The sequence below is a fragment of the Dermacentor albipictus genome, chromosome 2, assembly GCF_038994185.2.
Source record: "Dermacentor albipictus isolate Rhodes 1998 colony chromosome 2, USDA_Dalb.pri_finalv2, whole genome shotgun sequence".
Classification (NCBI taxonomy): Eukaryota; Metazoa; Arthropoda; class Arachnida; order Ixodida; family Ixodidae; genus Dermacentor; species Dermacentor albipictus.
Window position 1 is genome coordinate 88,326,936 of NC_091822.1, and position 15,540 is coordinate 88,342,475.

The 15,540-nt window shown below is 46.5% G+C and overlaps 1 protein-coding gene and 1 pseudogene across 1 annotated transcript in view; both read left to right on the plus strand.

The window, feature by feature from the left end:
* LOC135900947 (nucleolar and coiled-body phosphoprotein 1-like) overlaps window positions 1-15,540 on the plus strand; it is a 74,156-nt gene that overhangs the window by 50,399 nt on the left and 8,217 nt on the right. The window contains exons 13-15 of the mRNA XM_065430574.2: window positions 1,168-1,200; window positions 8,345-8,371; window positions 10,558-10,608. Coding sequence (XP_065286646.1) covers window positions 1,168-1,200; window positions 8,345-8,371; window positions 10,558-10,608 — 111 coding nt within the window. The remainder of the gene's footprint in view (window positions 1-1,167; window positions 1,201-8,344; window positions 8,372-10,557; window positions 10,609-15,540) is intronic.
* Window positions 11,128-11,309, plus strand: LOC135901026 (U2 spliceosomal RNA; annotated as a pseudogene).

Here is a 15,540-nt window from a genome sequence, read left to right on the forward strand (position 1 = left end):
CAACTCTATAGGAACAAAGGAATCCGGGCCGTCAACAGTGTGCCTCGTTACACAGTTGACAGCCCGCGACAAATGTCCAAGCGAAAAGATTCGCTGGTGAACTGAAGAAAGCAATAAGCCGAGAGACCTCAGGATTCCTGAACCTACGAGTTACGCGATCCTTACTTCGGCAACATATTAGGGCCTACAACAACTGGAGCTGCACCAGCTAGAGCTAAGTCAGGTCGCGAGCTGTGGATGCTCATTGATCTCCTCTTGCCGGCAAATGTAAAACAGCCGACAAAAACAAACAGCTGCCCACGAACAGAAGGTTCCAGCCAGAACTCGTCTTGGTGAAACAATTCGGAAAGGGCCCTGACGAGCGCCGGTGTATCCTAATGAATCTTTTGAATCCCTGATCATGGCTTGTAACTGGGGCACAGTCCCGTGGAAACGACACCTAAATCAGCTAAAGAACCACCGAGGCGATCTACCCGCAGACGTCGAAGCATCCCCGAAACTGGCGTGTGAAATAGACTCACCCTCACACGCTTTCCCTCATAGGGAACTACACGGCGACGCCGACAGCAGAAATGCGCCTGGAGTGTCCATATAATCGCTGTCGCAATAAAAAACTCCCTCTTTGTAAAACTCTCTTGCCATTGTTTTCGGGCTTGTATGCGTCGTTCCCTTCTTCACAAGCGTGGCAGATCTTAAACCACAGACCAAATATGGGGGGCGCAGGGAATTAACGGCTATTGCTACTGTTGCTACAACGATGGCTGGATCACGTTTGACGTTGCTGTTGTTTCCTCCTGCTCGCGTAGAGCGAAATTTGGAGACGCATTCATGCCAAGGGCGATTTCTTTTGGCATAATTTGTCTTTTTTGAAAGGATAAAAAATATTTAGTCAGCTGTTTCACCGAACCGTACACGCGAAGAGAGAATTTCGCAAAGCGTCGAGCTCAATTTCCACTGACGCTCCTTGCCTTCGAGCGTAATGTCATGCTTTTCATGACATAGAAAGTGTTCGAAAGCACCAAGCCTGCCAGCCGCCGCTATGTTATTCTGGAAGTCTGGCCGTCTCACAATTGTGAAGCTAATGCAGCGGCAGCCTTGACAGCTAGGAAGCTGCTCAAGCTTTATGATGATGATTTTCGTGCAACTTCTGCTTATCTTCATTTTCAGTGAGACGCGCTCTTGAAGTCGATGCCGACATAGGTAAGTGGTTGGTTTGCATTAAACTACGTACTCTCTGAACTATTGCTTGCGAAGCGCCAACCGCCAGAGTGGCTGGAACAATGAAAGTTTTCGCGAATCCTGTCCTTTTATATCTACCTTACTCATATAGACGCCGCAACATTTTTCTGTTGTCATTTGCTACATGTGGAGTCTATCGTTCAACGTGTAACAGACATCAAACAAAATATGTTACATACTTGCTCGCAGTTTTCACGAGGGTGCTTGGTCCTAGCGTGTTGTCGTGCTGTTTCTACAAATAGTCAGAAGGGTTCATTATCATGATTAAAAGGTGGCGTGTAATTCTTGGCTATAATCTAACCTGGCTACACGAATTACATTGCCTTGTCGTATTTCTGACCAAAACTATTGCCTGTCCTTCCGCAGTGTAGTACGCTGGTAAAAGCTTTTGGGTTGTTTGTGGTGTGCAGACTGACATTATGCTCGGACGATTTCTACTATGTAAAGCAGGAAGATATTAGGCACAAAAAAGTCTTTTGTGTGTGTTTCATTGACTGGTTTGCACGGGGGAGGCAAGGTATCCTTGTCTATCGGACAGAACCCGTCATATGAGCCTCTGCTACAGCGAAGACAAATGTTGCACGCCTAACGTTCGGTGACGGAAAGTCCGCTGTGCAAAAACAATAAAAGCTTATAATATCACGTGATTACATCTTCATATATGTTTGGTAAGACCAACACTGTGTCCGTCGCATCTCTATGATACAGCTATCTATAGAGACATTGTTTCGAAAGCTCGCCCCAGTACCATGCATGCGTTGACGCCATGCGTACGCCCTGCATGTCCTGTGACCACAATGTATTCACCCTGCAATTGAACTAGAATCATGCTCAAATTAAAACGCAGCCTATAAGGCACGGCAAGACAACCATGAATGGGGCTATACTGTATAGGATCGTTATTGAAACGGAAGAGTGTCATCCACGTGTGAACACGAAGTTACAAAGGAAACCCGTATACTTTTTCATGGCAGCTGCGTGCTACAGTCGCAGGGATCACAATTTTGCGTTTCCTGAACCTTCCTGCGCCTTGCTAGCTTCCCCAGAACTGATTAATTGAAAAGAACTTTTGAATGCATCGCACCTCTTATGGTCCCAAAATGTGAGTGAAATCTGAACATGTGAGCCTATGGGCATGAAAAAAAAAATATGAACAGTATGTTTGGAGACAGTGACCGGCACTCTCTTCATTTCTTTCTTTTTTTCCAGATTGTATACAAAATACAACAGTTCTATCATTCACTTTCTACAAAACCTTCCATTCCCTGCTTTTATATTTTGGCGGTACATAATTCTGTCCGGAAATGTGTAAAGCTATACGGGATCAGTTACACGACGCAACATTGCCAACCAACGGCTGCAACCTGTCAGTTTCCAGTCTCTGGGACGTCTTTTTTTCATAGCTTCATTTCGTGAATCCAGCCAGATTACATAGAAATAATATGCGGATGCATCTGCGTTGAGCGCAGACGTTAAAAAAAACACTAGAGGCCCTCATGCGCATTTACACAACAGCCCATATTCATGCTGCGAATTCAAAGCACACTTGCTCTTAGTCATTTATTTCATACTTTTTCGTCTAAATACATGTAGTCATTTTAGGATGGCGATGGCGCACGGTGGAGTGTTGAGGCAACTCGGGGCGTTCTCGTCAAATAATATCTCCCGGATAATTCAAAACAACGTCCGCCATTTGCCTTAACGAAACCTTCAGTTCTTTCGAACTGTACCCGAAACAACTCCCATGACACTATTTAGCGAATTCAACTTAGAAATTCTTCTTTTAGTAGGACAAATTTTCAGCAGTTAAGGCAGGAGGTAATGGATGGCTCCTGTAGTCAACCAGACCTTAAACTTCGCGGGAAAACTGATGATGATAATTATTATTTATTGGCATCCACTTTGAAACGGGGTGGCGGCAAATAATCTCCTTGCCTGCTTCAGTTAATCAGGTATGCTATAGATGCTTTCGATTCTAGCATTTATTTTTGCGCACGTCCTTAATCTTTACTCTCTTCCTCAAAACTTGTCAGTGTACCTTGTACCGCTACTTAGACCTGTAACGGATCGGGTCGTGTAAATCTGCTGCTTACTTTTTTTCTACCAATACTCTAAATGTCTATTGGTTATCCCGACTGTTGACTGGTTGATGCTTCCGTCCACTTTAAATTCAAACGCTTCTGGAAGGTGTACGTTACATGGGGTCACGCAGCGCGTGTCACTTAGAGTAAAAACAGCGCCATAGCGCGTTGCCTAGCTAAAATGGTAAACAGTTTCCAGTGCCACATGCTGAAATTATGCATCAGCAAATTCACCGTTCTACTTTAGGTGCATGGGTCGAGCTCCTGACCTGAGTGGGCGCCGGAATGCCAGGGCGTAGGAGCGCATGTGCTTTCTCAGTGCGAAAGACCTTGGACAGAGCTTTGTCGAATACACCTGGCTAAAGCAAACATTGACACAGGCGCTGCCACATGCGTGCGTCCGTTACCGTTCAATAAGTCGAGCCATTTTTATGGTCTCGCTTTACCAGACGGCGGTAGCTTAGTTACAACTTTAAATTACACTAGCATCTACTGACAAGCGTTGGTTCTGAAACAAGTGCTCTTGTTCATCGGCCATCCCTATTGAAAAAAAAATATGCCCCATAACTCCCATATCTGATATGTAACATACGGGATGCTCGGTAAAAAAGCCCATTCTTCCCATATATCATACAATGCTATTAGATAAGAGAGTGATAGGGATATACGCGGATTTTTCAGCAGAGATTCTCCGAACTATGCCCTACAAGTTTCTGTGGCAGCGTACAGCGAAAGGTACCGAGCCGAAGAGCATTTTTCAAGCGAAGCTTGTATTGGCTCACAAGCGCCTTTGTCCTGGTCACGAAAAAACAAAAGCGCAGTTGCTCCCAGAGCATAGCATCTGCCGGAGGGGGTGGCTTGATGAGTTGACAGCTTCGCTGGCGCATGAGCGTGAGTCATTAGCAAGGATTCCAGCTGCGTAGGCACGCGCTCACGCCACGCGCGCAACCGATCAGAGCCATTTCGCTTCCGCCGGGGAGGAGAAGGGTAGGAAAGGGTATCGCGCGCGCTGCGCCGGTGTCAGTTCGGAAAGCGGTTGGGACGGCCACGCGTTGTACGTTCCCCCGTGGAACGCCAGCCTTCGATGAGCGGCGGCGATAACTCGCCCATGAAAGGGCTTGCCGTCGGCGCGCCGATCCAGCCGTTAGAGCGTCCGAGCCCAGGCCCTCCAACAGCAACGAGAAGATTATCCCGAGTGGAGGGAGCGACAGGCCGACGCAATCCGGCACAGTTGCCTGTGGGTTACTAACCCGTGACGAAGGTTAGGTGCACGCGGGAGAAGCCATGCTTACCCCTGTTTTCCGGTAGCGCAAAGGTTTTTTTACTACTCACGCACGCGGTCCGCGAATGTATTCATCTGTAGATCACACAGAGGAAAACAATACTGTAGAAATGGTTTTCTTTTTTTAAAGATTTTTTATAATAGATAGAAAAACTTCCTGATCAAATTATTCCATTTTCTCGCAGTTTTTTTTGTTGTTGTTTTGTTTTCGGGCTTCTAAATGTCCATGGCTGGCTTTCTTGCTGCTCTAAGCAAAGATGGCATCGAAGGGTTTCCGCAAGTATTAGCGACTGTTCGTAAGCTAAGCCGAATTGATCTATCAGGAGAAAAGGAAGACATTGGTGTGCTGCGGAATGTTTCGTTGCCTGCATACTATTACGGAGACAGGAGCTCAGTTGTAGGTAGCTGATTCCATCAGTGCAAGTGCGTGACTGGTCGCGATGGACACATCGACGCCGGCAACCTAGCCGTGTTTAGCGAGTACAGCTGCTGTGCAAAACTGCTTCCTATGCTATTGCGCAATACAAGATGCTGCATTGCTTGCCACAGAGCATTATTTTAGAGCATCCTGCGCGTTTACATGTGTGGTTGAGTAGTGCCCAGCTAATCATAAAAGCAGAGGATACTGTAGTGATGTGTTTCGGAGAAGAGCTTCCCAAACAATAGAGGATATTTGAAATGCATAGTAACCTGGAAACACTGGCGGAGTCAGCCATCTTATGCGTAGTTGCTGAGCACATACATTTTGTGCGGATCTGCGATCGCCGTCGCGTGGCTATTCAAGACCAAAAATGCAACAGTCGCCTTGATTGTCTAGCAACTTCGCTGTGCCCCCCCCCCCCCGTATTATTGAAGCCATGCTCGCTGGTGTTTTTCCCATCGTTGGATGTGCACGCGGACGGCATTCCGAAGGGGCGCACGGCTTTGAAATCGTACCTTTGCCGAGTGTGTTTTCGTGGCTACGTGCACTTCGAACCTGAGCTGCGTACCCTAAGCAATCGCTCATACGCACTCGCATTTTTGACTGGCGCCTCTAAAACAACATTGCATTGCATTACGGCTCCCCCGGATTCGTTGGCTCCGCAAGTAAACGCACGCCATGTGAAAAATCGATGCACCGGTGCTGGTGCCGTTCGTCAAAACTGATGAAGCACCGCACACGCAACTAATGATCAGAGCCGTTGCTCCGTTCGCTCTGGGTTTTTTCGCTTCGAGCCTGTTAACTGAAATTGTGCGAGTCAGGTCGCACATGCACGTCCCGTGAAAGCGGATGGCAAACGTGATTCGCAAGTTGACGGTGAGGAGTCAACTTGTTCCGTGCACTGTTTCGGGCCGCGTTCGCTTCCGCAAGTGTCAACTTTTCACACCACAGAGCGTTGCGCGTGTTCTCTTTCACTCGTGTTTAGTGCACTGCTTAATTATATATCGCACTGCTTTTGCACTGCAGGCGTTAGAAAGTGTTGATGACTTCGCTGTTTAGAGACGCTCTGTTTTCGCAAACACCGCAATAACATGAGAAACACTGCAAAGGCGCTGTTAGGTGCACTATGTAATCTGTCATCTAACTACTGGAGCCGAAAACGAAAAAAAAAACGCAGTATTTGAATGCCAAATGGAGGTGCGGAAAACAAACGTACATGCGTTTCATCAGCGCGCTGTGTGGTAATGCAGCTGGAGCTAGAGGATAGAGGCTTGTTGGTACGGCATATCTTATTAGAGCGTACAGCTCGTGGCCGGGTTTTGCACGAAGCCCTTCCTTCGCATACAGCATCGAATAGCAGTGGAAGGACACTGCAGAGAGTGGATGAAAGCAAGAGCTATGTGCGTGGAAATGCTGTAGAGGGAACGGTTCTACTTTGCCGTGTTTTCACACAATGGCGGACGGCGCTTTTCTGCGAGTTGACGGAGTCGCACTTGACATTTTGAGTATGCCCTATTCGATTTACTTGTTCTTTCAGTGGACCATTCATAAATCATGTCAATACTTACATTCGCTTTCGATCATGGGTTACAGTATCAGATTTACCTTGGCACTCTTTCACAGACAGTATAGATACGTTAAACGGGCTCATAAATGTAAAAAAAAAACATCACTTACAAAAATGCTATAGTGCTGAACACGCTGGCAAACCATAACCTAAACCACCAGCAAAACATTGCGACTACTTGACGTAGTAACACATGCACAGAAGTTTGCCCATCTTTGGGTGCGCTACCACAGAAAGTTTTGGCTGCACAAACACTGATTCTTTTCCACTTACAGAAAAAAATAGAAGTTAGTTATTATTCTGTGAGAGAACATCACACTATAGACGCCATATCTAATATGCTCCAATGAGCCGACATCTGTTAGAGTCGATAGGGTGATATATAGGGGAAGCATAGCAACAAAGCAAAAAACGGTACAGTGACCTCTAGCACTGCTCGCTTTCCGTGGCACCGTTTCAAGCTATTTGCTACCGGCATAATTACAAATGTGCCAACGTCAACAGTGGCTAGGCCGCCTTGCCGCACTTCAGCTTACTCTGCATACATAACAGCGTGTCACGGTGGCTTCTCTCGTGCTTCCAAATGTGCAGTTCTGTCCATGCCACACTGAAAAATAATGGCAACGGAGCGATTGCACGCATCACCTCATTGTGATCACCAGGAACAAGTGATGCAATCATTCGACCAATATTTTACTTTTTACTGTTGCTATTGACACTTAAATCTAAGCTGACATTGCATGTGCCGCTGCTTTCCTTATTGTATGCACTTGTTGAGCGATATTTGGCAATCACGCCCGAGGTGAATACTTGGGATATTCCTTCTGGGCTTAGTCCTGGTTGCTTGGCAGCCCTCTCAATTGAAGTTTAGGGAAAAACAGCAAAATATGGTGGTAGTAATGTAAGAACAAATTATTGAAAGAGATATTCACACTGCATGGCGTCAAGGTGTTCATGTTCAGCTAGCACCGAAGACAACGAAATATTTCTCTCCTTACCTGTACCTTGTCAGTTTAACGTATGTGCATATCCAAACGATTATTGTTTTCTTATCGCTTTCTTATCGTGTATACTAGCTGTGTCTTACCAGTACTCACCCACGGGGCAGAAACCTGGAGGCTTACGAAAAGGGTTCTATTCAAATTGAGGACGACGCAACGAGCTATGGAGAGAAGAATGATAGGTGTAACGTTAAGGGATAAGAAAAGAGCAGATTGGGTGAGGGAACAAACGCGAGTTAATAACATCTTAGTTGAAATCAAGAAAAAGAAATGGGCATGGGCAGGACATGTAATGAGGAGGGAAGATAACCGATGGTCATTAAGGGTTACGGACTGGATTCCAAGGGAAGGGAAGCGTAGCAGGGGGCGGCAGAAAGTTAGGTGGGCGGATGAGATTAAGAAGTTTGCAGGGACCGCATGGCCACAATTAGTACATGACCGGGGTTGTTGGAGAAATATGGGAGAGGCCTTTGCCCTGCAGTGGGCGTAACCAGGCTGATGATGATGATGATGATGATGATGATGATGATCGCTTTCTTTTTTCTTATTGTTGTTCTTATACGCACCATTGTACAGCTGAGTTCAAAATTATATGCTTGGCCACGGTGCACTGGCTCAGGCGCTATCGCGCCGCCTTCCCTTCAAAGCAACAACCTGGTTAAGACAAAGAAGCTTACTATAGTCAGCCTCTCTGTTAATGCTATCGTGAAGCAGCGCCAGGCATTCACGTACAAAACTCGTTCCTTTACGCAGGTGAAGACAACGCAACGGACAGTAAAGGCAAGTGAGCTTTGCCGCATTTGAATATGTAGGAAAGTCGAATAAACGTGGGTCGCTGCATTGTCAACATGTACATATCCGAACGTCCCTTACAGCTAGATCGATTAACCTGCGAGACACTTTTGGGGCATCAGCGACTTGCGACATCTTCTCTTGTTTATGTGCGGTCGTTTGCTTCATGCTAAAATTGTTCAAAGCAACTGTCGTTTGCTCGCTCGTATGTGTATTCGGCGCTGTTCTGAGCACGTGTGGAACGTAAACAACGATCCTAGCCACGCACATGGTGAAGTTTTGCCGAGCACTTACTCATAACTCTTCATAATAATTGTCATTATTGCACTGATATGAACACCCCTGTTTGAGTCGGGGCGGTGACACATGCCACCAAACTCGTTCGTTAAAGATCTGTCGTATTTATTTATTTCATGATCTTTATATTTGAATCATGAAGCTTGTGTTGCAGGCCATTTTAAACGAACTTCCGTAGCAGTGTATATGTGATGGCACAAAATTGCCGGTTGCGTCTGCGGCCATGTCCTGTAGTCATATATATATATGACTACAGGACATATATATATATATATGTATATATATATATATATATATATATATATATATATATATATATACACATAGAGAGAGAGAGGGGGGGGGGGCGGGGGCAAGAGAGATGTATATATATTGATGCGTTTTATTATAACGAAAATCGCTACATGCATTGAACCCATGTATGTAGCTTTCTTGTGCGTTCTGTGGGAAGTTTATTTACCGAAACTGCTTTAACGAAGTAGCAATACTGATGCCAGCTGGTGGTTCCCCTATATTTAAAGGGCACTGTAAGCGACATTTTCCAAACGATAACGCGCAAACATTGTAATGATTTCCATCTTTACTGTGTAAACGGTGAAAGTGTTTATCAAATTTTGTCCCTTCTGCGCAAACCATCTCCCAGTCGTCCTTATTATTGTTCGCGACCACTTTCATTTATCTTTCCCCCATACTGTCCTCAATACCAAAGGCCATGGTCGAGCCTACTGATTCATCATTTATCGCTGGCTGGATATTTCGACCTACTAGCAGAATGTGTGCAATGGGGCAAAATTTCCACATGCTTTGCACGAGCCTTCATCTGCAAGTTTCCTGCTGTAACTGCGCATTTTCGCATATCTTGATCTTGCTTTGAAAAGTAAGGATCAATGCCACATAGCGGTGAAGAAACAGCGCAAGCGTAAGACGACGGCTGAGAAGATACTGGAAAGCGCTGTGTTCTGTTTCCCTAGGCCGTTGTCCAGTGTTTGCCTTGTTTCATCACCATCATCATGTAGCGTCACTAACAAGCTCAAATCACAAATATTGTGTGTTTGATACTGTGTAGTCCGTGGATTTGTCGCGGTAATGTCACAAAAATGCATATTATTGAGAATGCGGTGTGTGTGCGGGGTAAGAAGTCCGTGCCGCATTATGTTCAGATATACATTAGCTGTTCAGGGCAGTATTTGAGAATTAACTTCAGCTTAGAGCACACATGTGCAGGAAGCGTGAGTCCTCGCTTTTACAAGGGAGCTTTGTGAGTCATCCGGTGCCGGATGACTTCTAAGGACAAGTCATCCCGCAGAGGCGGCAGAATATGGTCCAGCTACAAAGAGTCAGTACGGAGAGCGTAACCATACAACCGTTATTAGACTTACGCTGTCACTTTTGGTGCGAGTAAAACAGATCACGATTCAATCTTCTTACGTGTTGAAACGATCGCGCGGACGTGTTTAGCATAATCGCGACAAAGTTTGGTCAGAGTGTATTTCGTTAAAAGGCGAAAGAGCTGCGTCCAGGCAAACATTAAGTGCTCACGCTCGGGAACGGTTAAAAAGCTTACATGGGTTGCTCACATGAGAAATCGGCGCAACGTCGCATAGATCAGCCACCTGACTAGATATACAACGTATGTACGCACAGAATATTTGAATTCTACGTCAACGTTTGATTATTTTGATAAGCAAGAGAAACAGCGTCCCCACTCAACAAATTTTTATGCCAGCAAAGAGTTAAGTCTCCTAACTCAAAAAAATATTGATCCAAGAGCAACCGCGCTCCCCCCCTCCTTCTCATTTCCTTGTTATTCTAAATCATTGCATCTCATGAAAAAGTATCGTCGCTCCTGGATAGCTCAATATGACTTCCATTTCCAGATGGAGTCCCTGTCCTCAAGCGTAGTCCATCAATGCCAGAGAATGGGAATGGTGAGTCCGTGTAACCCTTTCAGTTACGATTACTTCTTGTATGGATGAGTCCTTGCTGAGTCAAACATTGGTAAAATGCCATTCACTGCAGAATTCGATGGGCGAAATTGCATAGCATGATTTCTTTTAGAAACGTGCTGATTTCAGACATTTGGAATAAGGTCAGCGAGTATTTGTTCCAAACATACGTATAATATGGCTGCGTTTCGTTATCTTTTGTTTTTTCTACCTTCTCGGACTCTCAGTAAATATGAATGTCCACAGAAAAAGTCGGAAAGTGTTTTCTTAGCTACGATTTGAAAAGAAAGCATCATAAGCCATTCTACTCTGAATGTGGATGACCGGCGAAGCTGTTTAGCACACGACACAGACGTGACACAGAATTTAGGACATAAATGCGGACTCATTTACCGTGATGTTTATATACGCACGCGTGGACGACGGGAACGCCGCACCGAGGAGCCGCAAGAAACTAGACGCTTGGAAAGTCGACAAATAGAGGGCGGCGCGAACGTAGACATGGCCGGCGCGGGTGTAAATGTGTAGTATCTGTTCTTATCAGCTTAATATCTGATAACGGTTGCATTTGAGAGCAGTATTTTAAACTTATTTTTGCAAGTTGGCGGAGTGCTTGAAGCCTCCTTACCCTCCGCCACGGGTCAGCCCGGTGTTACAGTATCTTCGGCATCGATCCACGCTTTTGTCTACGGACATCGATCCACTGGAAACTAGCCATATAGTGCTTTGCTGTAAAAAGAACAAAAAAAAAGAAAAGTGCGTGAGGTAGCGCATGCATAGTGTCAGAATTCCATCAAAGTAGAGTTTTTGATGTAATAAACACACGGCTGCACACCACTGGTGCTGCAAGGTTTGTCGGAATGCCAAAATTAAAGTCTGACTTGAAGATTATAATAGTTCTTCACTGAAAAACGTAATTTCAGAATATTTGGAGACTGCTAAACCATGTTCTTGCAAATAGATTAACTAGGTCTGAAACAGATAAATATAATACAGCAGCACTTGTTTAGCTGGGTAATTCATTGTTGAATATGTGAAGCTTATGTTATAGACACTGGAAAGTCAACTGCTTTTATATTTCTGGCGTCAGTAGCTTTTAGCAGGAAGCATTAGTTCAGGAGCTCACATCTAAATAGATGGCAACGGACAAATAGTTATTCTCGGTGTGCACTACATCGATTTTGTTTTAATTTGTTTCATGTAAAAAGAGAGAGTTAGACTATACCAGCCGTATAGTGCAGATAATTTTTATTTTCTTTCTAAAATGTTGGTAAATATCGAAATTGAGAAGCTGAAGAATAAAGCCTAAGACTGCGGAACTCAGCAGATATCATAATTCTGATTGTCAACCTGTTGAACGGACAAAATTTATCTACTACACAGCGCCCTGCAAATTCGCTGACGTGCAAACGCATGTCAGCGAAGCTGTTTGTGCCTTCTTTCCGGGAATATGGAGCGTCAGCTTAGCTAGCTTCTTGCCAAATGCTGACCATAGGGCAATAGCATAACTTGGGCTGATCCCGGAGACGGCGTAAACCGTAGCCGCGTGAATCACGTGCGGTGGTAGTTTCCGCGTCTTGCTCATTTGCCAGGCCGGGCACGTAATCGCCATGCTGCGAAACGCATCGCAGATGATGTGCAGTTACATTGCATTTACTAACCACTTTAGGAAAGCTTCGCTTCGCATAGATTGTGAAGCGTGGGTTGAATCTACTAACCTATTTATGCAATCTTTTTGTAAACATTCGTAGCAAGAAATCGGAATATCACTTTCTATAAATTCGGCGAAATTCGTTCTGAAATATTTTTTTTTCAACTCGCTTAGCGATTGTTTATTGAGATAATTTATTCGTTCTGCAATAATTTCGGTAAGGAAAAATTGGAGGACGCTTAAGCTTCGCCTTCAAGAGTGGAACGCGACAGCGTTCCCGTCGACCCGCCAAGGGGTGTAAGACGCGCTACGCCGCAGCTATCACTTACGAGGCGCCCCGCATCGGACATGGTGAGCGTCGAGCAACGCAGTGTTCGGCGCGGCAACGAAATGTGCGCCTGAGCAAACGGAACGAACCAAAGAACTCGGTGTCTCGGAGGAGGAAACGATCTACGCCAGCCGAACGTCGTGATCGGCACGGGCAGAGAGATAGATAGATAGTAATCTAAAGAAAGGAACGGCGCTTGAGTCTGCAACCCTTTTGAGAACGGCGAAGCGTCGTCAGGGGAGAGGGAGTGGGGGCATGCGACGCGCCTGGCACCGGTCCGCGCACAGCCGTGGCGCGCCACCTGTCGGGGCAGCGCCGCACATTGAGAGGAGGGGGTCTTCTGTGTTTGCCGCAAGATGGCTCTGCGTGTGCGGTAAGCACAGAAGAAATGTTGCGGAAACGTACTGCGCTACTCATGTAAATGCGACTTCTGTAAGTTACATGCTCATAATTACCGATATACACCGCAGTATTACTTTCTACGGCACGTTTCTAAGGCAACACCGCATTCACTAGAAGCGCTTTTGTACTTCTTTCAAGCATCGAACTCGTGGCCGAGTGGTAGCGTCTCCGTCTCACACTCCGGAGACCCTGGTTCGATTCCCACCCAGCCCATCTTCGAAGTTGCTTTATATTTATGAAGTGCCTGTCGTGATTTATCGCTCACGGTCAACGCCGCGGACGCCGACGCCGACGACACCGGCTTTTCTGCGACACGAGCTCCTTAACGCTATCGCGTTAAAACGTAGCGGGCCGTTGGTAAAGCTTTCTCTTGAGGTAGAGTTGCGTTAACAATCGAGTCGTTAGTACAATTTGCAGCCCATGATATTTCGCGCGCCTGTTTTAGGCTACAATTCCTATTTAAATAAAGATGGTACGTGTGTGTGTGCTCGTGCGCGCATGGGTGCGTGCGTGACATTTTTTACGTCCTTTTTTTCTTAAGTGATTAATTAATTAAATAACGACGACGACGAAAGCGCAAGCAGTGGCACGAGCGCGTTCGCTCGGTAGTGCCGGGGAGCGGCAACGAGCCAGCTGTGGAAGGAGACGACGATGCTGGAGTCAATTATGGTGATAGCTTTGTGTTAACACAGGGACACTATCCTGGGGACACTAGCCCTAAACAGCTTTGCTGTAAAAACTTGCAGGCTTAGCCAGAAGGCGAATCATTGAAAACGTCAGCAGCGTTGGGCTGAAGTAGCATCAAAACGCTGCCGTGAGGGGGAGTGCCGTTAATCACGTCGCAGTAGTACACTTCTATAGTGGGTGGCAGCCTTGAAATTAGAAACAAGCTTCTGCACCCCCCCCCCCCCCCAAAAAAAAATGTAGTTCCACTCGAAAGGCGAAGCATCGAATGAAATAGCAAATTAGTGGATAGCTGTACGAAGTAAGCATAGTAGTTTTATCGGCCATAAAACTTGAAAACATTCTATTAATAACTAAATTACCAACGAAAGAATATGTAAGCTTGACTCATCCAAGACTTAGAAAGAAATAGACACACGGAGACAGCGCTGTCTTTGTGTGTCTGATTCTTTCTACGTCCTTGTTCAGTCGCGCTTACACATTCTGTAACGGATTCAAACCAACTAGCCCGTCAACGCGCTTTAACTAATTTAACCAGCTGGTGTCACGCGCGCCCAGGTAAGCATAAACACACATCGCTCGATGAGAGCGGAAACTGTGAAAACGCTGGAGTTGGGAATTGTTGCAGCAGCCGCGATCCAATTGACCTCCATGCACATGTCCCTTTAACGCGTACGAAACGTCGAAAGCACAGCGCATACGAAGCTACCGGTACTACGCGCACTCTGCAAGCATCGCAGATTGCTTTGAAGATGAAGCCCGCGCGTGCGTGCACTTTAGCCACATTGCAGACCGCTTTCAAGACATACGAGCACCGGCAACGCGTCCCTACGGCGTCCGCGATTCGCGTGGCCAACGCCGTAGTAGACGCCGCGGTCGCGTCCACTCTATGTGGAGTGGCGGGCGAGGAGGACATCGAGGCACCGCAGCAACTGCCGGAGAAGAACGCCCCTCCTCCCTGGCCTCACCCCCCCCCCCGCCTCGCAAGCCGCAGGAAAGGGCATGCATCCGGGTTGCGTTCCTCTCTCGCGCACGCGATATTGAACCGCGTTCGCCGACTCACGCTCAGAGGCTTTCACTCATACGGAACCTCATGCCGACGGCGACGTCGATGGCGACGGCAGAGATCTGCCTGGAGCGTCCACATAATTGCTATCGCAAAAAAACACACGGGACTTATCCTTCAACTCTCAAAGAGGAGTGAGCGTGCTGGGCTTCACTCACAATTGCGTAAAAATCAAATGCAGCCAATTAGGTTCGCTTATTTCCCTGACGTCAAGCTGTATTGCTTGTTTAGAACCGCCGTTCCTTCCGTACAGGGGCCGTATAACGTAAAGCTATTCCAATATGTTTTTATTTCAACCTCCTGACGTCAAATTTGCGTAAGCGCCGACGCAAGCATCGAGTGGTCGCCCGCAGGGTTGTCTGAACCGACCAATCAAATGCTCCCCTCGTTCATAGGAGGTCACTTTTGCTTGCTTGAAAAACGGATAGCATTGCCTGCACTGAACGGCTTGTGTTATCTAATTGGCTCACAAGAGGCGAGGAGCACGCTCAAGTGGAGAGGGATTTGATGGGGCCGAGCCACTGCACTGAATATCGATAACCGGATGCAGAGGGTGGTGCCGGCGTCTGCGATTGGTACGCTTTCTCTTACTGAGCTTGCGGTGGCTCATCGACAATCGCGGCGGCATGCAACGGAAGCTTAAGAATGACGCTAAAACGGATCCTCAGCAAATAAGAGTTGGCAGAACGAGGTCGTAAACGTGCCCAAAATTCTCGAAAACGTTACACGGCCACGCTAAAAGCTTTATAACACGCAAATAAACCCATGCTCTCCGGCAGGGAC